The sequence below is a fragment of the Syngnathus scovelli genome, chromosome 2 (genome assembly GCF_024217435.2).
Source record: "Syngnathus scovelli strain Florida chromosome 2, RoL_Ssco_1.2, whole genome shotgun sequence".
In the NCBI taxonomy this organism is placed as follows: domain Eukaryota; kingdom Metazoa; phylum Chordata; class Actinopteri; order Syngnathiformes; family Syngnathidae; genus Syngnathus; species Syngnathus scovelli.
Genome location: NC_090848.1, coordinates 10,906,673 through 10,933,658, shown reverse-complemented (window position 1 = coordinate 10,933,658; position 26,986 = coordinate 10,906,673). Strand labels below are relative to the sequence as shown.

The 26,986-nt window shown below is 43.6% G+C and overlaps 2 protein-coding genes across 2 annotated transcripts; both read left to right on the top strand.

Annotated features, from left to right (window-relative positions):
* The first annotated feature begins 143 nt into the window (after positions 1-143).
* Positions 144-17,263, top strand: bmpr2b (bone morphogenetic protein receptor, type II b (serine/threonine kinase)). The gene is made up of 13 exons (XM_049755842.2): positions 144-1,104; positions 7,800-7,985; positions 8,118-8,297; positions 9,553-9,660; positions 9,820-9,911; positions 10,871-11,101; positions 11,741-11,855; positions 12,434-12,594; positions 12,714-12,861; positions 12,962-13,098; positions 13,329-13,501; positions 13,617-14,947; positions 15,195-17,263. The coding sequence occupies exons 1-13, from the start codon at positions 1,023-1,025 to the stop codon at positions 15,452-15,454; spliced, it is 3,204 nt and encodes a 1,067-aa protein (XP_049611799.1). The 5' UTR covers positions 144-1,022; the 3' UTR covers positions 15,455-17,263.
* A 909-nt stretch (positions 17,264-18,172) lies between these two features.
* On the top strand, positions 18,173-26,902 carry fam117ba (family with sequence similarity 117 member Ba). The gene is made up of 9 exons (XM_049755852.2): positions 18,173-18,366; positions 18,437-22,018; positions 23,016-23,221; positions 23,292-23,375; positions 23,457-23,567; positions 23,759-23,902; positions 24,059-24,272; positions 24,713-24,833; positions 25,411-26,902. Exons 3-9 carry the CDS (start codon positions 23,201-23,203, stop codon positions 25,634-25,636), a joined length of 921 nt encoding a protein of 306 aa, XP_049611809.1. The 5' UTR covers positions 18,173-18,366; positions 18,437-22,018; positions 23,016-23,200; the 3' UTR covers positions 25,637-26,902.
* Positions 26,903-26,986: the final 84 nt, after the last annotated feature.

Genomic DNA, 26,986 nt, shown 5'->3' with positions numbered 1-26,986 from the left:
ATACAGTTGTTGTTGTTGTTTTTCAATTAGTGACGCTGTGGAGCCTGGAACCTTCCCTTCCTTTCGTTCCAGGGTGTTATGCGCACCGTCTGCGGCACAGTGGCGCTGCGGTACCCGTTTTTGGCTCAGTTCTACTGTACTCCTCCTTCTCCGCCCTCCCGACGCCAACCCACAGCAACACGATACCGGACACGAGCGGTCCAAACAAGCCTGCAAATAAACGAGGCGTTCCCATCCGCCCCAGCCTGTCTGTCTGTCTGCCTAACGGAGCTCCAAAGCGTCTGGAACCAGCGCAGTCGACCGCCCCGGGGAAGATCAGCTCCAGAGATATACGTTCTCCCCCACCTCCGCTTGCAAAGCTCTCCAGTGATATTCCTTTCGTGTGTGGAAAGACTAAAAAGTCGCTTCGATTGGAAGCATTTTTTTTCCCCTGCAAGACCGAGAAATAAGCTGGGACGCAGGAGAGGACGAACTCGCTAGCAGTCGGCTAATGGGGAGCTTCTACTACATTTAGCTACCTAGCCAAGTAATTGGCTAACGTGTAATTACATGGGAACGTCCTGTTTGCAGAGCAGACGCAGGGGTGGACATCAGCGGATGGTGCATGGATAATTAAATGGCATATCCGTCGTTTTAGGCGACATTTTTCGTCTTAAGCCAAGTTTTTTTTTTTTTTTTTTTTTTTTGAAGCAGCAGCATCAGGAGACTGGCGTCCAGTAGCTAGCATGTCAGCTTGTATAGATGGCTTGTTTTCGCAATTGCGTTTTCTATACGCCCGACATCTCAAGCGCATAGCTCTTATGCAGCAATTAATCACGGAACGGCGTTAACTTAAGTTGTTTACTCCCCGCTTGATGGCACAGCGAGCATCAAATGTATAGCTGTACGCCAGGAAGAGCATTTCGACCTGAGGACTGAAGGAAGAAACATTTATGTGGTGACTGCAAAACGAAGAGGACCAGAAAGTACATCGAGTGTGTGGATTAGCTCCAAGTGAAAGACCAAAGTCGATCAATACGATCATGCCTGTGGGCCGAACTACAACGATGCAGTGTCTGGCAAAATTCGGCTTTTGCCTGGCTCTTCTCCTTACCCCGGTGGCTGGTAAGTGGCTTAGTTGCGTATAGATTATTGTCTTGTAAATATTTAATGCATTTACTGTACTATAGTGTTATGTACACCGAGCACGTCACTCGATATCACTTAGTGTGGTTCCGGTTTGAAGTCTCCACAATCTCAAATCCCTTCAAAATATCATCTTCTTGCCTGCCTGCCTGCCCCCTTCTCTGGGATTTCTGCACAGTTCGGTGGATCTCATCTCATTGTTGTCGAGTAGCCTTCACAGATAACTCATCTTGAGCACTGAAGCAAATACCCACACCGGCTCCTTTTTTAATCGTTCTGTGTACAAAGGCCTGGAAAAACACTGCCAAACATACTGCAGGCCTTGTCTGCCAACTTGTGCCCCAACCCCCTCCCCCGTTTTCCAGACATTGGGTTGAGGCCAGGCTTCTGTGAGACCTTGAGCATGATAAGATGCTCGCTTGGGCTGTGCTGAGATGGAGGAATAGTGTATGCAGGGAATGTGTTGGTACATGGGAGGGATAGAATTTTTTTTAAATGAGCATAGGTAATGGTACGGGCTTCGCTGGTGTGCTGGAATTATTCTTTTTTTGTCATACATATGTGTGATTGTGTTACCAGTTATCAAATGTGTCATATTTAACACAGTTGTGTTTGATTTTAGTTGCGCTCTGTTTTTACTTTAAAAAAAAAAAATTGTGACTAAAAGTTGTGTGTAATTTAGTAACACCCAGGTCAACTTGCATTGCATTGCTTGGGGGGGAAAAATATTTGCTATTTTTTGAATGACAGGTCCATAAAATTAACGAATTTCATGATAAATATTTAAGGTTATGGTACATACTCGTAAGTAATGAGACAAGTCTTGTGTACATTTAATGGTTAGAGTAGATAACGGTAAAACTATCGTCCAGTTGAACATAATCAGCCGATTTAATCATCCTATTTAACATGCATCTGCACTATCAATTTGAAATCATGTTATTTTATTAATACAAAGATGGAAACTCATTTTTTTCTGATTTATTGAGTAATCGACAAACAAATCAACAGATCAATACATCATTAAAAGAATCATTAGTTGCAGCCCAAATTGCCCAGGTATTACTCTGTGCATGATCACGTGTGACCGGCGAGGTGATTATTGTGCTCTTGCCGGTCGATGTTAACCACAGCAATCAAAAACAGTGTTGTTGTTTTTTGTTTTTTTTTGAAAGCCCATAGCCTGCGTAAAAAAATGGGAGATGAGGCATTTTCAAGGGAAAAAGACAGGGCCAAATAGACAAATGCATAAATAGACACGTCTGCGTGATTAGTCAACCAATCTTGGCAGCCATTGATAAAACCATGACTTGTACATGAGGATTGGTGTTTCTATTTTGATATTCACCCGCATCCAAAAATGCTTGTTTTTGGATTCAATATTTGGGTTATATCACAGCTTGTTTTGGTTTAGCTTGTGTTTCCCTCCAAGCAGAAAATATATTGAGGAGATGAGTGAGATATGGAAAGAGGAGACTAAAACGTATTGACAATTTCTAAGCGCAAGAGAGGTCGGGTAAAAACATATTTATCATTATTGCAAATGTGAAAATCTATTCTTATAGAATTTGCAAAAAACTATCAAATTAATTTGGATTGCATATTATATGGGATATGGCAGAAAGATCTTATGCCATTTATTTTGGGGTAGTGTGAATATGTAAGTCACAACATGTGAGATGTAACGTTTCTTAGCAACTGTGTTCTTATGGTGCAGAAAAAGAGTTCTGAATAACAAACGGGCTGTGCCATTCCTTCTTGCAATCGTGATGAAAGTGAATGTTCAGAAACATAAATCATGAACATTTCTTTGAGATAAGGTTCACTTGGCTCCTGTTCTCAGCCATGTTTACTTTAACGTATGTCTACAATGCTGACGGCCCTCCAAGTTGACTTGTCTGGAAATTGTATGCTTGACTGTATGTGATGTTAAAGTTGTGTCAATATTGTTGTATTTTTCAAGTACGAGTACAGATGCAGAGCATCCGTCTTTTCAACAGCAGTAACCACTGGAGTGCAATAATGGCTTTTTCTTCTGCGAGCAAAGCTTGAAAGGAAAAGAAAAATCTGTCTTTAGCTGATGCAAATCTGTGTGGGCCGTTTTAAAACATTTTGAACGGGTATTCATTTTTCAAATGAAACGCTCCGGCAAATTTGAATGCCTCGCAATCATACAAGGCTAACTGTTAAATTCTGGGCTTTTCGACACCATAGAAGAACAATTGGGACGGCGCTTTTACTGCCCTTTTCAAAATGCTGTGATTTGCACATGTATGGATTTAAAGCACCAATGTGCTTGAATGTTACAACTTTCACTCAAAATACATTTTAAACATTGCTATTCTTCTCTGATTCTCTGAACATACATATATATCGCGTTCAAAATAGAACTTGGCGATAATTCCGTTATCAATATATATATCACGATTGATATGTGATCAACACTTCATTTGTGACATTGCATGAACAACAAATGAAGTTTAATGGGACGATCAATGAGAGGGTATTGCATCCCCATATTTATCAATATCGACCTACTATATGAATTATATCGTGATAGAATTTTCTGCCACAAAACCTGTTTTAAAAAAAAAAATGATGTGGCAATATTTTATGGGCTGAAGAGAGACAAATTCACCTTTAACAGAGTGACTGCAAGGCAAAAGGTTTCAAAAAGAAAGCATCTGCTCATGATCCCAACCATGCCTGCAAGGCAAGCCAAGTTGTAAAACTTGAAAATGTCTTTGCTTTGGCTTGCATGGCTTCTTCTGAGACGTGCTCATTAATCTGGAGTTGTAAAACATGGTGGCACCAGAGTGACTGGGAGAGCTTTTACCATGCAGCAAGATAATGACCCAAAACACACAAAGGACTTTGTTAAGACCAGAAGTGGAAGGTTTTTGGCTGGCCAAGTCATGTGTAGAGCTAGGAGCCTCCTTAAGAAGAGATTGAAGGGAAGTAAGCCCATCAAAGATAATCCAAAATCAAAAATAGCTGAAAATCAAAATCAGGCAAAGTTATTTCATACTTGATGAAGCCATGATTTTTTTTTTTCCTGTACATTTTGTCTTTCAAAGATGTCCTCTTGTTTTCAGCGGCGTGTGGCAGTCATGTGCACTTGACAAGAAGGGTAACCAAAGCCTGCTTTTCGCTTCTCTGCCTCTCCAATTGTAAGATTCTTCAAGTATTTAATAATTGAAACAAGAGTAAAGATACAGTATCACAAGAAGGTCCTAGGGCAGAGTTTCAGCAGTTTTCTTTGAAGAGTAGCATTTTAGGAAAAGCATGAATTGCGGTCTGAGATGTATATATGAATTGTATTACACTGGGGTCACACGTAATTTGATTGTCTGGTCCAAATAAAGCAGAACATTTCAAAATCATCAGCTGAGCTCCATATGCTTGCTGAAAACATGTTTAATAGAGCTATTTGCACTATCTGAAATCAAACAAACGACATTTTGGACACCAAACATCATTTGAAATAAAACAATGGCTCTAAACCATGACTTGATTATTAAAATAGGTGTCGATTATTTTGATCCTCCATTAGCTATGTATTCTACAATAAATGATTTGATGCGGTTTTTGAGGTGCTGGCTGCCAAACGAAGGACGGTTCGATTTGAAAAGTGGACAAATTAGATTTGGTCTGACTTCATGGGATTATGATTTGAGTCAACATGGTACGACTCAAATCGAATGGGTATGATGCAATGACTTTTTAGTTGACATTTCACAGACATTTGAATGAACTTTTCCGTATTGTAATTGTCCCTATAAGACATTTGGGATAGACCAGTGGCGATCATCATGTGCTTTGTTCATAAATGATTTGAGATTATCCCCTTGTTGTGTAACAGCACGCCACCTCACTCATCTGTTTTCACCACATATTTGTGAAAGTTAGGATACGGAGGGTGGTTGGGACAGCGGGGGTGGAAGCCAGGTTCTGGCACAAAAGCATTGTGGTCAGTAATTGCGGCCCTCCGATTTGAGGGCAGTATCAACTCTGGGATTAGCCTAACCGTACCAGACCCAGACAGACACAGACTGAGTAGTGGTGGCGCTTTTAGGGGGTGGTTGTCGTTACGCAACAGATGGCATGGATTAAGTATGTACTTGCCCCCCCCCCCACCTCATCCCTGCCATCCTTAAACAGGCTTGGAATATCGGGGGTGTCAGCAAAGGCCCCCTGAATCCACCTCAGCAATGAGAACACACCAAAACAGAAGCTGTAGTAGGTAGATTAGGGCTGATAGATAGATAAATAAATAGCATGACTTTCCGTAATAATAGGAACGTCAGATCCAAGTGGTAAGAGTAATCACCCAAAATATCTTCTGGGAATTTAATTGGAGTTCCATAGATACATACAGATCCTTATAAATGATTGAATTGCAAATCTCCTCAGTAGGATTTCTGACACGATGCCACGTTTGCTGCATTTTGCAAGCTTCACGTGAATTCAGTTCAATAACTCCACATTGCCGTCAAGTGCCCATGTGTCCAGATTTTAAGGATACCCTGTAGTATTCTAACCGCTGTGTCTTGCATGACTCCTCTGGGCCTTGGCAAATAAGGTCAGATTAGATCTGTTGTTTTTCACCAATGAGGCTGAGCGGAAGGGGGGTTGGGTTGTTTGTGGGGGAGGGCGGGAACACCAGCTCCGGGGAGGAGGGTTACTGGGCTAGAGTGGGGGATAGATGGAGGGGGTGAGTTTGAGCAAATATCTGGGCCAGGGGTGCCCACTAAGTGCCAGTCATCGTCCAATGAACAAGCTTGGAAAGAGAGCCACACTTGAGCCTTTTGATATGACGTTGCCTTTCTCTCTCACGTGTCACGCTTGACTGGGTTTGCCAGTAGAGCAATGGAAGCTGGGCTCAAGCTCTGCAGAGCACGACCGGGAGGGAGCAGAGGCTGCCATGGCCAATCAGAGATAAACACTGGGATTGGCCATACACCAGAAATGTCCCCAAGAGATTGAAAGAATTTTGTCAAAGCAGCAACAACAACCAATGACCTGTAGAAATGCTCTTGTAGTTGAAATTGCAAAGTTTCTAGAATTTACTTTGTGCATCGCAGCAAACTGCATTTGACTCTTCAGAAACACTTTCAGAGTGGCAATTTCAAACATATTTTAACCCTAAATTTAGGATTTGTTCTTTAGAAAAAAAAAAAGGGCAATAAATATAAGAAAAATATTTCATTTGAGCAACTCGCCTGCGACTTAATACAAGCTTCAAGGCTGTGCGTTTCTGAACCTATGATAACTCGGACAATAATTCGAATAGAAATGTTGGTAATGTGAAAGCGCAAAATCCATTGATACAATAATCTGAATTGCACAACACATTGATCATCCACACTTTATACGCATGTCGCGGCAATATGCTTCAGTATGGTGGAAAGGCTTTTACCCTAACCCAGGCTCTCCTCCCCAAATCAGTTATGAGGGACCCCCCGTGGGTGCTGCGTTCCCCTCCTGCCGAGTCCCGCACAGAGGGATGCGTATCTAAAAAGCCCTCGGATTTTTTTCAATTCTCAATGTATTATGGGCATACCGAGTGAGCTTTCAGGGATTTTGTAACTTTTGGCAGCTCTATCTATTTTCCGACATAAACGGCCTTTTGCCGTGTTGCACACGATGCGAAATTTGACTTGCAGCTGTGATGAGAATCCGCTTATTTCGAGCCTCGGATAACGGTATTGTACAGAAGAGTAGATTATGACAGTAGATGATTTTTTTTTTCACATTTACATTCAAAAAGAGACAGGAATAAAATCAATTAGTGCAAAGGATAGGTGAAACTTTTGAATTCCTGTCAGCAGCCAACAATGTCAGTGTGTTTGTTTTACTGTCTCGGGTGTTGTCACTTCCTTCCATTGTCCCTATATATTTCCTCCATTGCAACATGTATCCTAATGTCTGCCAGCCCTCCCTTCAGCAGGACATTTCCAGGAATTTTGAAGCGTCGTCAAGGAAATTGATCCATGGAAGAAAGGATTTTTGTCTTTGGTTGTTGTATATGGCGTTAGAAGAAAATTTGGCCATTTGGGAATAAGGAATCTTTTTTTTTCCCCCATGGAGCTCAAACAAACCCACACACTAGCTTTCTCTCAATCAGGCCTTTCGACAAATGAACAGATTTCACCAATTGAAGTGCCACTATGAAATAAATATGATTGTCTATTTTGAATATTTTAGCTGTTTTTAATATTTGTGTAAGCAATGGAATGACGTCTGTTTGTTGTCTGCGATGAGTGTCGCCTGTGAGTTAACGCTTGCAAACATACTGGATTGTGATGTCCTTTCTGTGTGAGCGCTTCCATTTGGGTTCTGACCTTTAGGCCAAAATGTAATTGACATTTGCATTGATGTTTGGCTGGAAATAGGGAAGCGTGCTTTTGCGGGGGGTGAGTCAAGCAACCCTGAGTTGAAATGTCTGATGTGTGGATGTGTAACAGTTACACATTTGCTTGTAACCCTGAAGAGCTATTTTCAGCATACTTTTAAATGGTGCTAGTATAAAACTTATTGTGTGGTGAATAATGTTATCGGTGTCCACGGTCTTGTTTATTTTGTAAAACGTAGCGGTGTGGGCGAACGATAAAAACACACGTGCAGTGCACTTTTGAATATGATTTATGATGATCTTGTCTCTTTTTTTTTAGCGGCACAGGGCGAAGAGCGAGAGTGTGCCTTCATTGACCAGCAGCAGCAGTCGGAGGTGGAGCGATTGGCCGGGGGCGAGGGCCGGGTCTCGCCCGAGAACACCACCATCCGATGCGCCAAGGGCAGACATTGCTTCGGCTTGTGGGAGAAAAGTCCACCGGGCGAAGTCCGATTAGTCAAACAAGGTAGAATATGCGGCACAAGTTACAATGTATGAAATAAAGCACACACACGTATGTAAACCTCAGAATCAGGCACTCTGATCTAAATTCTCCCCTCGTAAGATTGCCACATCTGTCATTGTCCACCCCAACCAGGTTGTTGGTCCCACCTTGGAGACCACCAAGGATGTCGCGATGACCGCTGCGTGGTGAACAATCTCTTGCCTCAGACCCAGAACGGGACCTACCACTTCTGCTGTTGCGGCACTGACATGTGCAATGTCAATTTCACAGAAGACTTGACGACTCCCAGTCCCACCACTGCACAGCCAATCTGTATGCACACACACACACACACACACACACACACACACACACACACACACACACACACACACACACACTAACAGTTCAGCATTGATCGTTTAGTCTTCATACTTTGGAACGTTAACAAGCTAGGCAAGCAGCTGTATAGTCAATTGTTCCTTCCTCTAAATCTAGTAGTGAATAAAATGTAGTGTGTGTTCTGTCTGAGGAGGTGGAGCGTAGACATACACACACGCTGCCATTTATGTTGCCACTCCGCATTCCTTGGAATGCAAGGCGTCTGTCTGTGTTATCAGTCTGCGGGTGGTTTGGTGACTGTTCTACTTAGCAGACAGGTGACAAGACGTCAAACATGGGAGGAAGTCAGAAAGAAAGAATGACTGATTTCAGCATGTTGGTTTATAAAACATGTTTTAATTTGTAAGCTTTTTCTTTTTTTCCCCATTCTTACCTCATGTTTTAATTTCATTTTTTTTGTACTTCTTTTCATTCTTGCCACTATGGAGGCAACGGCTTCATTGGCTAACTCGCCATTCATGTCATTGAATGCCTTTAATTACTAGTCTTGGTAGCGTATTTCTTTAGTTACCAAAAATATAAATGTGCTTTATGTGAAGTGAAATATATGATTTTTTTATGACCTGTGATATTCAGTTAGACATTTATACAGTATACCAAGCCCCAATTTTATGCATTATTACTTGTGCTAAAAAAAGATTAATATTACCATTACTACACTCATCTATAAGCTATTATTGATTTTGCAAATCACTTTTATAAGGCTTGGTTTTGTTCTGGCGCTGTTTGGCTGCCTCTGGCACAGGTTGTCTTAAATACAGGGTCCAATGAAATTTCAAAACAATCAAGGCATTCTGGAGTGTGCTACTCGGTGTTAGAGTTTGGTTTTAACCGCAGGTCATGGGTCCTCCAACAAGTTAATGACTTAAAACATATGACCTATATGAATAGCTAAAGAACAAATTTTGTGTCTTAGTGGGACGTATAATGAATGCATATCTAAACCCTCTTGAAAATCCGTAGGAGCTGACACATTTTGTGCATAGAAGTGCATAAGTCTCATTAATAGCTACAGAAATCCTTTTATTGCAGCCAGACTATTCATATCAATAATGGCATCATCCTCTTTGCTCGTTGCTGTGAGTTCCAGATCGCTAGAAAAGCGCTATATACATATATATATTTGTGTAGGTTTGTCGTGGCCATTTTCTATCTGCTCATTCTTTTTAAACTGTTATCCGCGCAGACCCTCGCACTTTGCGCTATGAAGAGACAATAAACATTGCCCTGGCAACCGTCTTTGTGTTGGCCGTCATCGCGGGAGCTGCTTTCTTTGGTTACCGCATGATGCATGGTGAGTTTCCATGGCGCCACACTGAGAGCAAGAACAGACCACATTCAGTAGCTAAGTTTGTTAAATGCTTTGGTGGAGCCGTAATCACTGTAATAAATGGAATCTGAGAGGACCTACTTTAAAGTACGTTGTGTGTGCATGTGTTTTTCTTTCTTTCAGGAAATAGTAAGCAAGGTCTTCACAATCTGAATATGATGGAAGCTGCTGCCTCTGAGAGCTCTTTGGACCTGGATAATCTCAAGCTTCTCGAGGTCTGTTTCTGAAATAGCATCAGTTTTTTTGTTCGACAGAGAAAGCATGCCACTTATTGTGTATAACACATAGTGAGACAATTTACAACTCATCTGATGTTGACGATGATTCAAAAACAGGACATTGCTTCAAATTGAAATAAATTGTGATTCTGTAACGTGGCAGGAAAATGAGCAAATCTTCTTTATGGCTTAAACACAAAAAGAATTAATGAAAAAAATTAATGATTTGTTTCATTAAGTATAAGGAAATCCATCCATCCATTATCAGAACCACCTAGTCACATAAGGAATATATATATATATATATATATATATATATATATATATATATATATATATATATATATATATATATATATATATACATACACACACACACACACACACACACACATTTAAGAACAAGATGAATCACCATTGCTCATTATCCAGACTCCAGACTTTGCCTTTTACTTCTTCCGAGAAATTAACTTAGAACTACCACCCACAATGATAAACACGCTTACAAAATGACAACACCACCTCAAGCTTCAAGTCTAGGCATGCTTGTTATCAGACTGATGAGATGAAAACAGCACCAGTAACTGAATGCACATAAGAAACGACAGCATATTATATGATAATATGATATTATTATTATTATGATATGATATGACTTTTATCTGACTATGGATGGCTCACTGTTATCCAATTCTCACTCTGAAATGCACCGTTGTCCATTTTTTTCACCAACTTCACTACAACAACAATAAAAGAAGCCCAGGAGGCAGATACCACCGATTTGAATTTGAATATTTGTTATGTGTAATGTTAGCAGTCATGCTGTGGTGCACAGTCCGCCATCCAATTCATGGAACAAGGCAGATAGCTTTTCAGGCATGAATTGAATTCCTTCCATTGCCCCCCCCCCCCACCCCCCCCACCCCCCCCCCCCCCCCCCTTTTTTTTTTTTTTAGCTGATCGGCCGGGGTCGATACGGCACTGTCTATTGCGGCTCCCTCGATGAACGACCCGTCGCCGTTAAGGTCTTCACAGCCGCTAACCGGCAGAACTTTCAAAATGAATGCTCCATCTACCGGCTGCCACTACTGGAGCACGACAACATCGCCCGCTTTGTGGGCGCTGATGAGCGGACGGGCCCAGAGGGGCGCACCGAGTACCTGCTCATCATGGATTACTACCCGCACGTAAGTGAAGTGACTAGTTTAGTCACTGTTGTTTGTATATAGTACCTTTTTCTATAAAGACAAACCAAAGCATCCTCTTGGTCATGGAAAGTATTGTAAGGAAATGACAAAGTGCGCCTCTCCATCAACTGCCAGAGTTTGCGCACGTAGCTAATTTTGTCAGGGATTCCAAAAAGTTGTAAAGTTTTTCTTGACGAAATAAAAACAGTTGACGACTATTAATTACGTCCTTGCGACAGTTTGCGACTTTGAAAGGACCCTGACGAAAAAAAAAAAAATCAACATTCAGGCCATGAGCAAACCATCACGAAGGTTACTTCGCTGCTCAGTGAGCCTTAAGAAGGAAACAGTTCATGATAAAACGTGACATGGAGGGTTTTAAAAGCTACCATTAAAAAGTCGAAGTATAATATAAGCTGAATTATTTGCTCTAATAAACAACCTGTGTCATCACTTGGATGTGGTGAAGCAGCTTGTCACTTGTTTTGAAGTGGCGGCAAAGACTGAGCAATCCCCTCCACACGTCACATCTCGTTTTGTCAAAGCTTAAGTGCTATACTTGCAATCGAATTGACTTTTTCTGCCTCATCAGTTTCCCATCTCACAACGGTGCCTCTTTTTTTCTCTCTCTTACCCTAGGGATCTCTAAGCCGCTACCTGAGCGTTCAGACCAATGACTGGGTCAACAGCTGCAGGCTTGCTCACTCTGTCACTCGTGGATTGGCGTACATGCACACGCAACTCTTCAAAGGAGGTGAGCTGGCGGAAAAATCATACCCACAGGTTTTTAGACCTACGAGCATTTCGGAGCAAGATTTTTTTTCCGCTTTTAGCCAGTTTTGTTTGACTTATTTGGAAATCCCTGTCTTCCTGTCTGCACAGTACAACTCCGTGTACCCGGGCCTATTTATAGATTGAAGGAAAATTGGAGAGAAGGTTGAAGTGAGCCGATATGAATATTCCCCAGGCTTAGTGAAATCATTCTTGGTAGGCAGAAGTGACAGCTAAACAGAGCTGCAACTCCTTTGGCCCTCATTCTTCGGAATCAGCAGGGGTACTCATCACAGCAGTCAGCGAGGCTTATAAGCAGGGACAGCAAGTGACAGGCGCAAAGTAAAAAGGAAGGACGACTTGCCCGCTGTTCGTGGAGCTGCGATCAGAAAAATGGATTCAGTATTTCTGGTCAGTAAGATTGCTCAGGCAGGGGATATTAGGCAGTATGACCGTATTAATAAATCTAATTTTTTTTGCCCAGTGAACTATAGAAACAGCCTAACCGCCACGGCATTGTCTGGAATTTTATATCGCATTTCTTCTTTCCTTCTTTCAAAGACACGTACAAGCCAGCAGTGTCCCACAGGGACCTGAACAGTCGGAATATTCTCGTTAAGGCCGACGGCACTTGTGTAATCATCGATTTTGGGCTGTCCATGAAGCTGACGGGTAACAGGCCAACACGCCACGGCGAGGAAGATAACGCTGCTATCAGTGAGGTGAGAGCAGACTCCTAGTTAGTTACAGGTACTCGAAGGAGAATTTAATGAAAGAGATGGTAGTGGAGCATAGCAATAAGGACTCGTTTTGTTTTCTCCCATTCTTAATCGCCTTGTAGGTGGGCACCATCCGCTACATGGCGCCAGAGGTGCTGGAAGGAGCAGTCAATCTGAGGGATTGTGAGTCTGCGCTGAAACAGGTGGACATGTATGCACTGGGCCTGGTCTACTGGGAGACTTTCATGAGATGTACAGACCTTTTCCCCGGTAAGACTTCACTCATATACAGATGCATTTTTTTTTTTGTATGAGCATAAAAAACAGCCCCCAAATTGCACATCTTTCCTCCTGACCTTACCACCTCTAGGCGAATCTGTACCAGAGTACCAGATGGCCTTCCAGGCAGAGGCAGGGAACCACCCGACGTTCGAGGACATGCAAGTGCTGGTGTCAAGGGAGAAACAGCGGCCCAAATTTCCAGAGGCCTGGAAAGAGAACAGCTTGGTATGTGCGTATGGAACGTCTGAGTCGGAAAGGAAAGGGAAAAACACAAATAGCAGTATATCAAAAAAATTGAAAACAAAAGAAATCATTAAATTAAAAAGTTTGATGCTAGTGAGACACAGGATAGATAGGAAAGGAAGTATTTGCAAAATATTTTGCGGACTCTGAAGCCAGTTTGAGAACGATGAGTATTCTGGCAATTACAATGCGACTCATCTCTTCTCTGGCAGGCTGTTCGCTCTCTGAAAGAGACAATGGAAGACTGCTGGGACCAGGACGCGGAAGCCCGCCTCACAGCCCAGTGTGCCGAAGAACGGGTGGCCGAGCTGCTCCTCATTTGGGACCGCTCCAAATCCGTCAGCCCCAAGCTCAACCCTATGTCTACCACTCTGCACAATGAGAGGTAAAAATCTTAATTAAGGTTCTCTTCTCAATGAAATGCCTGCCTGCCTGCCTGCCTGCCTGCCTGCCTGCTCGCTCTTTAAAACCAGAAATACTTTCCCGCCCTTTCCATCTAGAAACCGCGTGACACCCAAGTCTGGCCCGTATGCTGATCACTCCTCCACTTATATTGAAGAGCATGAGGGCGTGGCCAAAAACGCGCAGGCCGATACTACGAGTTCCGCAGGTGTCCGAATCGGGGGTGGGACCGGGGAGAGGAACAGGAACTCCATCAACCAAGAACGCCAGCAGCAAGCCCACGCCCGCCTGCCCAGCCCAGAGAGTAGCAGCACTAGTGGGGCTTGCTTGGGTCTAAGAGGGAGCCCCTCAGACTCCACCACAACCACCACTATTATTTCTGAGTCTGAGGGGCCAACGGGCTGCAACACGGTCCCCGTTTGCCTCCACCTAACTCAGGACGACTTGGAGACCACCAAGCTTGACCCCAAAGAGGTGGACAAGAACCTGAAAGAGAGCTCGGACGAGAACCTGATGGAACACTCGCAAAAGCAGTTCTGCTCGCCAGACCCGCTAAGCCCGGGTAGTTCCAGCTTGCTCTATCCTCTCATCAAGATGGCGAGCGAAGCCTCGGGTACGGCTGAACCATCCGCCTCCATACCTGCCGCCGTCTTCCCTCTGCCTAAGCAGCAGAATTTGCCCAAAAGGCCATCAAGCTTGTCCCTGCGTAGCAAGCCAGCCAAGAAGGAGTCTTCGTCCTCCTCGCTCAGGTTCAAGTTTGGACGATCGGGAAAGTCCAACCTTCGGCAGGTGGAGGGATCAAAGATTAACGGCGGTGCGGTAACGGGCCCAAACGTGGATACAGAAGCTCATCGGGGCACGGGCATAAATAATATACCTGCCCTACGGGACGTGCACGCTAACGGCAGCATTAATGGCGCCATCAACGGTCACAACAGCGGGCTTGTTTCTTCTGCGGCCATTGGCGGAAATGCAGGATTTGGAGGATCCGGCGTTCCCAACGGAAACGGAGTGTTACAGTCCGATGACAGTCGACTCAGCCTGGGCATCATCACGGCCAGCCCCGACGAACACGAGCCACTTCTGAGCCGTGAGCAGCCGGATCCCAGGGACGCGTCTTCGAGCGTGGCCGCGCTGCGCTCGGCTCGACCCAATACCAACAACAACAACAGCAACACGGGCCACGGCCGGGGTGACGGTGAGAGCGGAGGTGAAAGCGAAGGAGGCGGAGACGAGGACATGGAAGGAGGAAGCGGGGCTCCGACGGGGCCCCCGACAGAAAGTGCGGGACTCGCCTCCGGTGCCCCGGACCTCCCGGTGACGGTCACCATGCGAGAAGAGTCCCTGCTTAGGCAGCCCAGAGTTCGCAGGCCAGAGAGACCAAACTCCTTGGACCTGTCCTTCACCACACAGGACCTGGCTTCATTAGGTGAGACACCGACCGGCTCACACTTCCACTTTATTGTGTACATGAGTAGCTGTCCGTATTTAAAAATGAAAATGACATCACAGTTGGCAATCTTAAAAGATTGAGGAGCCGGTCGTTTTCTTGGTTTGCCCATGGTACATAAACAAGTGTATTCACCAGTTCAATTATCAGACACAAAGCAACCACCTTCACATGAGGCCAGTAATAAAAGTGTTCATTTCATAGTACGTGTCATTTCTGTTTGCAGGTGACAGCTTAGGGCACCCAGGCAGCTCCTTGGGCACCGGCGATAAGATCAAGAAACGAGTCAAGACGCCATATTCTCTGAAGAAATGGCGGCCCACCACTTGGGTCATCTCCACGGACGCGAGGGGGCTCGAGGTCAACAACAACAACAGCGGGTCCGGCCGGGGCCAAGGCCACAGCCACAACCGGCCCAAGTCCACTTCAGCCATTTACTTGCGAGGTGGAGACATGGTTGGCGAGCGTAGCGACACTCTGGTGTGAGTGTACGGCCACCAGCTGTTGAAAACTGAACAAACACAACGTTTTTTGGGGGCGGGGAAGGGGTGGAGTCTGAATCAGCAAGAGGAAGCTACGTGGAATAGTACACTAAGAGTCGAGTCCCATGTACAGTACACTAATTAGATTTTCTTGCTGTGTCTTCTCCGATGAACATCATTTGCTTTAAACGCAATCCAAGCTATGCAGCATTCTCTCCCGCTCGTTTGTCCTGTTCTAGCCGTTCCTCACAAGCATCCGAGTGTTGTTTTCTTTCCTCCCTACGTGCACTTTGAGCCGATGAGATCGGCGTTTGGTCCTGCCCTGCTCGCCGTGACGGCGCCACCGCACGGAATTCAATCATGTGCTCTTGTTTGTTTTCGTTCAAGCACAAAGACCCTCTTGAAAAGAAGAAACGGTCTTAAAAGGCAGAGCGATGTTTTATTTGTAATTTTTTATTTGATTTTTGTATGCAAGACCTGTCGTCGTGGACTATCTGTGTTCTGTACCATCGCATAAGTTTAATTGTGCAATAGGATGTAGCTTTTAGATGCTCGTCATGTTTCTCCTTTTTTGTTTTTAACCCTCAATCATATTTTGAATATGTCAATCTCCTTTGCACTTACGATTAGTCACAATCATCAACCTTGCCCCCGCCCCTGTTTGAAATGGAAAAACAAATGACAATCCTTCGTTTTCCATCCCAGGGGCACCAACAATCGAGCTCGTTTGACTGGTTGAGAATATTGGGACTTTTCCCCACCCACTTTCCACACAATCGCACCATGAATCGTTTTTTTTTTGTTTTATTCAATCCATTTCAATTTTCAATCAATTTTTAATTCAATCTCTTGTCTCGGTGTCACTTGCCTTCATGTTTGATTGAATCACAACCAGGAGACTTTGTGCTTCTTGGAACTGTACTGGAAATGAGAAAAAAAAAAAGAGAACGACAAAGAATACTAAACCCCCTTCCAAACACGCTGAATATTGGTTGTGCTTCTACTGGTCACATTGCTTAATGTTTGAATGGGTGGTTTTACAGTATGTTTGTTTGTGTGTTTCTTTAAAGGGGCAACCCCAAAAATTTCTTTACATTAATATGTTTTATGTGCCCACATTAGTTATTCTGATTCCATGCAATATGGGTTAAGACAGCAAAATTGACATCTCGGGCGGTGGCCATTTTGTCACTTGTTGGCAACTGAAAATGACATCACAGTTGCCAGGTTCTCAGGTCACAACCAATCACAGCTCAGTTTAAAAAAAACTAGTGAGCCGTGATTGGTTGTGTTCTAACACTTGGCTGGGATGTCATTGTATGCAAGTGGCAAAATGGTCACCGCCCCTGAGATGGATAAAAATAGGATTAATTCATATTTCACAAATAAAATATTACTCAAAGCAATGTGTTTCAACTAGTTGGGCTGCACACAACATATTATTACAAAGAAAATGTCGGGGTTGACTTTCTCTTAAGTAGTTTTGTTTTGCTGGAGCCTTTAAGTAATTTTGTTTTGCTGTAGCTCAGCACTGTATAGTGACTGTACTACAGTCTGTATGTTGTACTCATTCTGTATTCTCTGCGCCACTTCAGGATCAACTAAAGTATGTTTTTGTAATCTGTAATTTGTATGCAAGAAAAAAAACACTATTATTGCATTTATTTGCATATTTTTATTGGATTCTGTGTTGCATTCAATGGACATCGATGACCTTTGATTCCCTTGCTACACGTTTGCTTGATACAATTTCCCTGAACCTTTTCAAGACACTATGGAAGAAAAAAATATCAATAAATGTATGAAAACTTGAGTTTTATCTGTTTGGGTCATAATAGTGTGAGCTTTTATATTCAGAAATATTTCATTATAGTGTGGGCCTGGCCAAGAGTAAAGCATGGCTCTCTGCTCTATCTGAAAATGATCCTGGGAAAAGGAATAATCAACTCAAACATTTTCTTTATAATGGAAATGTTCTATGCACCCCCACAAGTCATACATGGCATTATTACATTTGCGGAACATGAATTTGGTAGGAAAATAGATCTTAGGGGGTGGCCATTTCACCACTTAATGCCAATTGAAAATGATATAACAGGTACCGAGGTTATTACAAATAGCTCGTGTTCTCTGTGTTTGGTCATGCGACGTTTGCAAACTGAGTCATAATTGATTGTACATATAAGAAAGGTTGCAAGCTCTGCTGTGAAAAGCGATTTCACAATGATACATCCAGATGGGGCCAAACAATATTTTTGAGGCCTGAGCAGCAAGTAGGTAAGCTTTGCAGACCCTAACAAATTGATTTTCCTTCCAATATCAGCAAATATGTGAATGCTAAATGTCTGTCTGTCTGTCTGTCTGTCTCCCCGTCCATCCATCCATCCAAATTTGCAGAATAACAATGAATTCGGCCACCGAGAATTGCGTAATCACACGGCTGCCCATGTTGACAGGCTATGCAGTTAGACAGAACTGTTCTCTGTCTTTATGTCGCTGTTTAAGTGTTCAAACAGTGAGGCTATATTAACAAATTTCCGTAGTTAAGATGATGTATTGAATATCTAGTGTTTTATGTCATCTGTCTGTAACGTCGTGTTTCTTAAGATGAACAAAAAGAGACATTACGGAGGCTACGAAAAAAGTTCTCCAGCCTTATGGCAGGGGGCGCTAGTGATCCCGGGATGCTTCATGCGCCTACCTGTAGAATAAGAGATCTCCAGTTCCAATTTACAGTGAGCAAGTGAGGTGCAGTCGTCCACTTATTTTCTTTTACATTCGGTTCCCCCCCACGCCAACCAGTTTTTACATTTCGTTTTACAATGGAGGATTACATATCCAAACGATTTTCAACTATGGATTTTCGGTCGAAACAGGAGGTCATCAGTAAAGGAATAGCAACTCCGGAGTTAAAAGGTTTGATTCGGACAGCGGGACTTCAAGTTTTTGATTCCATGTGCTTTATTGAGTGTTTTTATGTGTGGAGACTGCTGATATGATTGATAAATTCAATCGGACGCAATGCTACGGATCGCCACCAGGGGTGCCCAAGGGTGACCGGACGGCGTGGCGGCCATTTTGGAAAAATCATGGTACCGTGAGTGTAAGGGACACCCAAAATAAGGACATTCAGGTAAGATAGGATACCAATAAAAAAATGCTGTAGAGATTGCAGTGATCCTAAGAGACCACAGCAAATGGTACACTCTGCCAATGGGAACCCCAGATGTCAAGTACAGTAATAAAATGAAATGTGATAGTTAGATGTTTGAATTAAAAAGAAGTGCAATACCAATAAACAGTCACAGCTGAACATTAAAATCAATGAGATCAAAAGTGTAGGGGATTAAAAAAAAACAAGTAAAATAGTAAGATAGTGGATGGTATGAAATGGATAAGCAACTTTTGTACTCAACAGGGACAAAAGACGCAGCCATATTTGAAGACACACTACTCAGGGTTAAGAATATTAATATAGGTTTTGACTAATAATCTGAAATCCAATAAAGCTACGCTCACGGCCGCTCGAAAGTATATCCAAATTACCTTGAGTAACTGCTGGAGAATGAGAGGTAGTACACAAGGGACCCACAAGAGGGAGCCACCAGGAACCTGAATGAATGGGAACCGTAAGTGTAGGAACTTTCTGAAATAGTGACCCTCTGGCAACAACAACAGGTTGGCTTTCCCTGGGGCCTTGCGGTGTATGAAGCACAGGGAAGTGGAAGGAATTAAATCCAGCATCTCCTTAGGTCATGCGTTGACATGGGACAAAGAAGATTGCTCAAGAAGAAAGAAGCCTTTTTTTTGTAGGTACAACCGGGAGGAGAGCACTGGGGAGGCACTGCTTAGTCAGGGCTGGCTCCAGTGCTCTTGAACCCTGATCGGAGGAGAAAGGCAGCGGTTCACCGCGGCTGGTTCTCACTCTGATCGGCATGGATTGATCCCCAGCTCTTCTGCCCTGAGTGGCTTGACCTGGATACCTAGCGGTGTTAACGAAGGGTCAAGGCGACTCAGGGGGTAAGTATGTGGCCCCCCTGAGTTCCGACTCTAGGAACAAAGCACGCAGGGTGTGGTGGTCCAGAGCGGAAGGACCTTAATCCAGGCTCAGTCTTCTATGAGGTGTAGCCTCGCCCATGCAACAGCACATTGCACCACACACGTTAAAGTTGGACCCTAAATGGCCAATTGGCGCAGATTCCAAATTGTTACCCCTACTACTCACATCCCCTAGTCCAGCTTAGGTGACTAGGCCGAGGATGCACCGGGACCTAGGCGAAGTAGAATAGCTTTTCTTTTTCAGGCATTCCCTCTACAATTACTGCAATATAGGTGAGTTCGCTCTAGGTACTTTGTTGGTAGGTTTGCCTTCCCTGGAGCCGAGCGATGTGCGAAGTGGAAGGAATAAATCCAGCATCTCCTTAGGTCGTGCGTTGGCATGGGACAAAGAAGATTTCGCAAGAAGAAAGTAGCGGCAGGGATGTGCGGTTAGAGGAGGCAAGGGAGGCTACGACGTCAGTGCCTCCCCAGTCATGAACCTCACCGCACGTCGTATTTATGTGTACAGTGACTGTACTACAGTCTGTATGTGGTACTCATTCTGTATTCTCTGCACCACTTCAGGATCAATTAACACGTTTTTATTTGTTTTTGTAATCCGTAATTTGTATGCAAGAAAAAACCCATTATTGCATTTATTTGCATATTTTTATTGGATTCTGTGTTGCATTCAATGGACATCGAGGACCTTGGATTCCCTCGCTACACGTTTGCTTGATACAATTTCCCTGAACCTTTTCAAGACACTATGGAAGAAAACAATATCAATAAATGTATGAAAACTTCAGTTTTATCTGTTTGGGTCATAATAGTGTGAGTTTTTATATTCAGAAATATTTCATTATAGTGCGGGCCTGGCCAAGAGAAAAGTAAAGCATGGCTCTCTGCTCCATCTGAAAATGATCCTGGGAAAAGGAATAATCAAGTCATTTCATTTTCTTTATAATGAAATGGTCTATGCGCCCCCACAAGTCATACATGGCATTATTGCATTTGCGGAACATGAATTTGGTAGGAAAATAGATCTTAGGGGGTGGCCATTTCACCACTTAATGCCAATTGAAAATGATATAACAGGTACTGAGGTTATTACAAATAGCTCGTGTTCTCTGTGTTTGGTCATGTGACGTTTGCAAGCTGAGTCATAATTGATTGTACATATAAGAAAGGTAGCAAGCTCTGCTGTGAAAAGCGATTCCGCAAAGATACATCCAGATGGCGCCAATCAATATTTTTGAGACCTGAGCAGCAACTAGGTAAGCTTTTCAGATACTAACAAATTGATTTTCCGTCCAATATCAGGAAATATGTGAATGCCAAATGTTTGTCTGTCTCCCCGTCCATCCATCCATCCAAAATTTGCAGAATAACAATGGATTCGGCCACACGAGGGCGATCTTTTCCTCCAACTCTAACCCCCACCTCAAAAAAAAAATTGTTTACGTCTCTGCTCTCTGCTCCCGCGCCCTAGCAACTGCAGCATCAGCACGAGCGAAGAGCGTCGGTGAGCGACGTCAGCGGTCGATTGTCGGCATCAAAGTCAGGCAGACCGGAAACACATTATCGCCCTTCAGAGTAAAATAAGAGGCGACTACAAGATATGACATTACCTCAACTACAATTTGTCATGTACGCCCAAGTATGCAGTATTCCATTTACAACGCTTGTTTTGTTAAGGGTCATCTAAAATTGGAGAGCACCAATATTTTTTAAAAATAACATACTGTTCTAAAAATGCTCATTATGGTCTCAAGAATAAAAAAGTAGAATTACTATCGAGCAATTTGATTCACCCACCTTAACCATGATTGTTAACTGTTTAATGAGAATTTGTTTCATTTTGCTGTGTTTAGTGCAATCTTATTGTTACTGGTACTCGGGCAAATAAAAAAAAAAAATCTAAACTACCCAGCATTATTTTTTCATATAATTTACTGGAAATGATTGAGAAACATTTAGTAATCATTCTACAACGCTTCTTGGTATTACCTACAATGAAAAGGAATCTATTACGAGGGTTATATCGAAAGCCCTCGCCGGAAGTTGCATCTAATTCTTCTTGCTTTACACTGGTCCTCCTCCCATCGTGCCAAGCGAAGCTAGTCGAGCATCACCGCCCTTCTACCTTCTTTTTATCCTTTCTGTCTTTCCCCATTTCTGTAATTTTTTACCCCTTCCGAATACCACCTAATGCAAAGATCGTCTTTTTTCCGTTTCCCACATTTTCCCTTCGATCGCAAAGCCCTTTATCTTTTATTTTTTTGTTTTTGCTAGCCGCCAGTGCAACGCGACTACCAAAAAAAAAAAAAAATCCAGCGTTGCTTATTTTGACGCCATATGTGTACCAATTTGATTCTCCTTCACCTTTTACGTGTGTTTTAAAATCGGCAAATGCCCTCCTCGTTCTGTTACTACCCTCGGTAGCATTTTAGAAGGCGGCGAGCATCAGTCGGGTGGACGACGAGCTCCCATGCTACTTTGCGCACCGCGTATCTACTCACCTTTGCAGGTAAGTCACGCTGCGCACTCGATCCCCTTTAAGATCCAGCTTTAAGGTCCAGCAGTTGTACTCAGAAGTAGGACACCTATAATACATGTCACTAGTGCGGTTAATGGGTTCATTTATTTAGCTTTCGAAATACCCTAAAAGGTTAATTGTACTAAGTTCATTTTGTTTTTCCTTATTTAATCACTTCACAGGTTTCTTTTATATCAAACAAATGGTTTTAGGTTATTCACCTGACATGTTTCGGCGGTTTCTTCCGCCTTCATCTGATGAAGGCGGAAGAAACCGCCGAAACATGTCAGGTGAATAACCTAAAACCATTTGTTTGATATAAAAGAAACCTGTGAAGTGACCCTAAAAGGTTGCTGGCAGTCGTAGCTCAGAAAGGGTGCATTATTTACTTTTAATGGCCAGTGAGCCAAATTGATCAGTCCTAATTTTTACTTTTATATTTTACCCATATAATATCCTCATAAAACCTGTGAACTTTGGTCTAGTGTATTTGTTTCTCAAAAATCAAACATGCTGTCAATTGCATTTTCTGTGGAGAAACAAGGGGTAGTGATTTTGGTCACAACTTTATGTGTGTGTGTATATATCATGTACACCCACACACAGAGATATAGGACTAATATTGCGGTCTAGGCTGAAGCTAGGCAGAGGTTGTGTTTGGCCTTGTTCCCTCGCAACAGCTGCACTGGTCAAAGACCCTGACCAAATTTAGATACAGCATTGGAACATGTGCTCTCTGCATATCTGTTGTTTAAAATGTTGATGCTAGAAGATGGTGTCAGCAGATGCTTATCAGGGTCAGCCGGGCATTGCCCCCCTGTGTCTTCCCACTACCCCCTCCCACCCACCTTAAAATGTGTTAATGCTGGTGGGGATTAACATCAATCTGGTACCATGACGCACAAGGCGACTAACTAAGCAAAGCAGGTGGGCAATGTCATGTTTACATTTCCAGGACAACCTTCCACCTCCTACTCTCCTTCCTCAGAAATCATCAGTGGCCTTAAACTAAATCATCCGTCCTCCCCTTCAGCCGCCCTTGGAACCTTCCTCATTCTCCTGTCCGTTCCTCACCATCTCGCCCAGCTGTGGCCCTCACAGGGCGCGACCGCTGGCACTCACCTGGAAGGTCCTTGGCCTCAGGACGACTGCCAGCACCAACACCTTTCCTACATGAGGGACAAGGCCACACAGGTAAACTTTGTTCAAGCTCAACTTGTAAGTCAAGGTCCAACTGTACTTGAGTGTTGTGTTTGTGTGTCAGACCCCCAGGGCCTGGGCAGATGAGAGGAGGCGTGGTTCTCACAAGCGTTCGGCCTCCTGCGGGAGCACCGATCAGCTCAAGGAGGTCGTCACAAACTTTCATTTTCTAATTTCACATTGAAAATATGAAGAGAGAATGAAAGTGAAAAGCAAATGTGTCGTTCAGATCGCCAAGCTGCGTCAGCAACTCCAGCGCAGCAAGCGGAGCAGCCGTCATCGGAGGGACAAAGAGCGCAAGTCGCCCTTCAATGGCAGCCATGCCATCATGCAGTCGCAGGTGAGCAATAGTGCCCACGTGGAAAGTAGTAATCGGTCTCATGGAACTGCATTGAAGTTATATAGTCATTGGACATTTTTTTTATCATCTGTAAACCATTTATCTTTAAGGATAATGTGTTTGAAATCATTATAAAAAGGAGGAGTTTACGTACTTTTCTTACTTTGATGTTTTGTGTGTGTGTTCCGCAGGGGCCCATGCCCAAGACCATTTTGATCCCCATCCCCATAGCCAAGTCCTCCGCTCCTCGTTTCCGCAACAGTGTGGAGGGTCTCAACCAGGAGATTGAGCGCATCATCATTCGAGACACCCCCGAGAAGGATGAGGCCATCGCTGTGGGTGACATCCGTATAACACTTTGAAAAACAGTTTGACTTGCAGGCTTTTACGGCTTTTTTACGATGTCACCAAATTCAACTGAACAAGTGTGGCATAAACCTACTAAATCAGTCCATCTTGCCGGAACACTGTGCCTTGTGTTTGCCTGATAGCCACAGGACGTTCCGGACGGGCACCGCGCGCCACCTCCCGTCCCACCGCGGCGCAGCAGCAGCACTCGCAGCATCGACACGCAGACCCCCTCAGGGGGCGGCCTGAGCGGGAGCCACAGTAACAGCAGCAGCCGCCCCGACTCCATCTCACCATCCTACCTCACCGTCCTCAACGACGCGGTTGGCGGCGGCGGCAGCCCCTATGAGGACAAAGGTGATGGTTATATTTGTCCCACTTTATCTTTCATACTCGCTATGCTAATAGTAATGACCAGGAGGCCTTCTCAGTTTAAATATTTCATGTATATGTCCGAAAGATCGAGACAGCCTTCTCTGCACCCACCTCCAGGATTCCTCCTCTGTGTGATAATGTGTGTGACCTAGTCTTAACTCATGCTATGTGTGTGCAAAGAGTGTTACAGAGAAGGGAACGCCAGTAAAAGCAAGAGAACAAACACCATAGCTCAAGCCACTGAGCTAATCACATGTGCCAAAGAGGCCTATTCTAACAATGAGATGTGCAGACACAAACTTGAGTAGAAATACGTATTCTTGTGTACTGATAGAAGTACTAATTCAAGTCCTGTACTTAGTAATTGAATTGAAGTGAATGTAATAGGTAGGTATAACCTTTTCCAATGTGTATGTCCTCAGAGCTGGGCCCCTGCTCACCTCTGCCAAAATATGCCGCCTCTCCCCGGCCCAACAACAGTTACACGTTCAAGAGAGAACCTCCAGAGGGTTGTGAGAAAGTCAGAGTGTCCGAGGAGTCTCTGTATGTGGGAAAGCTGTATGTTTTTGTTTTACAGAGCCCCAGACATGGCCTCAATTGTTGCCACAATATACAGCCATAAAAGTACAGTCTGTGAAGTGCACACACATTTCATGACCATGAAGTAAATACAATGTATGTGCAAAATACAAATTCTGTCATTCCTTGACAGTTGGCAAAGTAATTTGAGCACACATTTTAGTTGTGAGCAATTTAAGCAAATGGTGGCGCAGCACATGTAGGCAGATAATATAACAACACTTGCGGACAAGTATTTTGTCATCTGTGAAAAACAACTTCAATTGTTAAGCCTGACCAATTGAGTAATTGGCCAGTCGGTTATTTTGGGAGGTACATATTAGTTTATTCAATTTTTGCCTTGAGCCCTAATAATTACTGCCCACCCAGTTAGCAAAGGCAAGCTCACCAGGAGCAGCACAATCTGTTTAATTGAAGCATAAAATCAGGATGCACGGATGTATTAGTCTTTGTTTTTGTCATTTCTGTGGCTCTGTAGTTTTGTTTTAATTTGACTGACAACCAAACTATAAAAGTACTAAAGTGTACTTGTTTGTTCCAGCCCCAAAAGCCTGCAGCAGGTCCCACCGTTTCTCTGTCCCGACCGCAACAAGGTCAACTTCATCCCCAACAGCGGCTCCGCCTTCTGCCTCGTCAGCATCCTCAAGCCCCTGCTTCCGGCGCCGGACCTTAACTTTCGCCCCGGAGTGGGCCTGCGCAGTCTGTCCCCGTCGCTGGTGCCTCTGTCCACCCAGCCCTGCCTCCTGGAGGAGCCTGAGAGCTTCTAACGAGCACCTTCAAGCTCGGCAAAGAAGAAAATCAAAAAGGCCTTCAGCATGCTAGCTCTCTGATGTCTTTGGTCAAATGACGCTTCCCACTGCCTCGCCTCCTCCTCCGTAAAACCGATCTCATTGCTGTCTTATTGTTTTGAAAGGAAAAGGGCATAACAATTTTTTCACCGTACGATACCATGACGCCTTTCCACAGACATATCTTTTTTTGTATCTCTACTTCTTTCTATATAATATGCCTTCCACTACAAAAGACCATGGTGCTGCCAGATTGTAGCGAAACTTGAAGGGTTAAAAGTAAAAAAATATATATACGTATATATGTGCCTGACATTTTTGAGGACAGTACTCCATTTCCCAAAACTGATGTAGCGCCTCCACCTTTTCCTTAAAGTTTCAAGGGGGCGGTGCCAACCAAATTCTTACATTTAGGCTAAAGCTAACTCCAAGCTGTGTAACTCCATCCTCATTTCACATTTTTGGCTTGACAACAATTAAAAAAAGTCCACACACACTTGTAAAAAAAATTTGAACAGCCCCTTAACTCTCATCCATTTTTCTCATTGCGATCTGCACGTCATCCAAGTCCAAAGAGTCCATCTCGGCAGTGTCCCCTACATTGCATTAACACTGTGGCGCAGATGGCAGTGGTTACCATGGCAATGAACAAACTCCTTGAACTGGTGTTGACCTGCTACATCTTTGGACAGTAGACTGTCATCAGCAAATGACTGCAGTGCTACACTGCACCCAGCACCACCACCCTCAAAGAACAAAAAACAGCAGAACACACAAAGAACCCAATTATCGATGACCTTATGACACAATAACTTTCCGAGAGCACCCCAGCCCTCCGTGTGCCAAAGGAATGTACTGGGATGTACATAAATATACCGTATGGCATATATTGTATGAGCTGACAGACGTGTATCGAGTGAAAAATTGTAAAGGCCCACTCACGCAGATACAATTCAACCCTGCCCCTATCATCAAATTGCGCCACTGAGTACTGTGAATTACATGTTATCATTATTGTGAATAGTAATGTATTTATTTACCTGACTGCGGTCAAATTCAGAATAGCCAATGTCATCATCCATCTCAGGTTGAGGTGAATTGAGAGCACGCCAAGCAACAGCTGCAATGTATGTCAACAGTAAAAACAATGGGAACGTCTAGTAGACGAGCTGTACAAGAACAACCTGATTTGGATTTTTTACATTTAGTTTTTTTTGCAAGAATTAAATTGTCATGTTCCAAAAATGTTGTGGGTTTTTTAACTTCATAACTATCATGTTTGGAATTTGTATCATGACATTTTTGGCTGAAAACTTGAGCATTTTAATA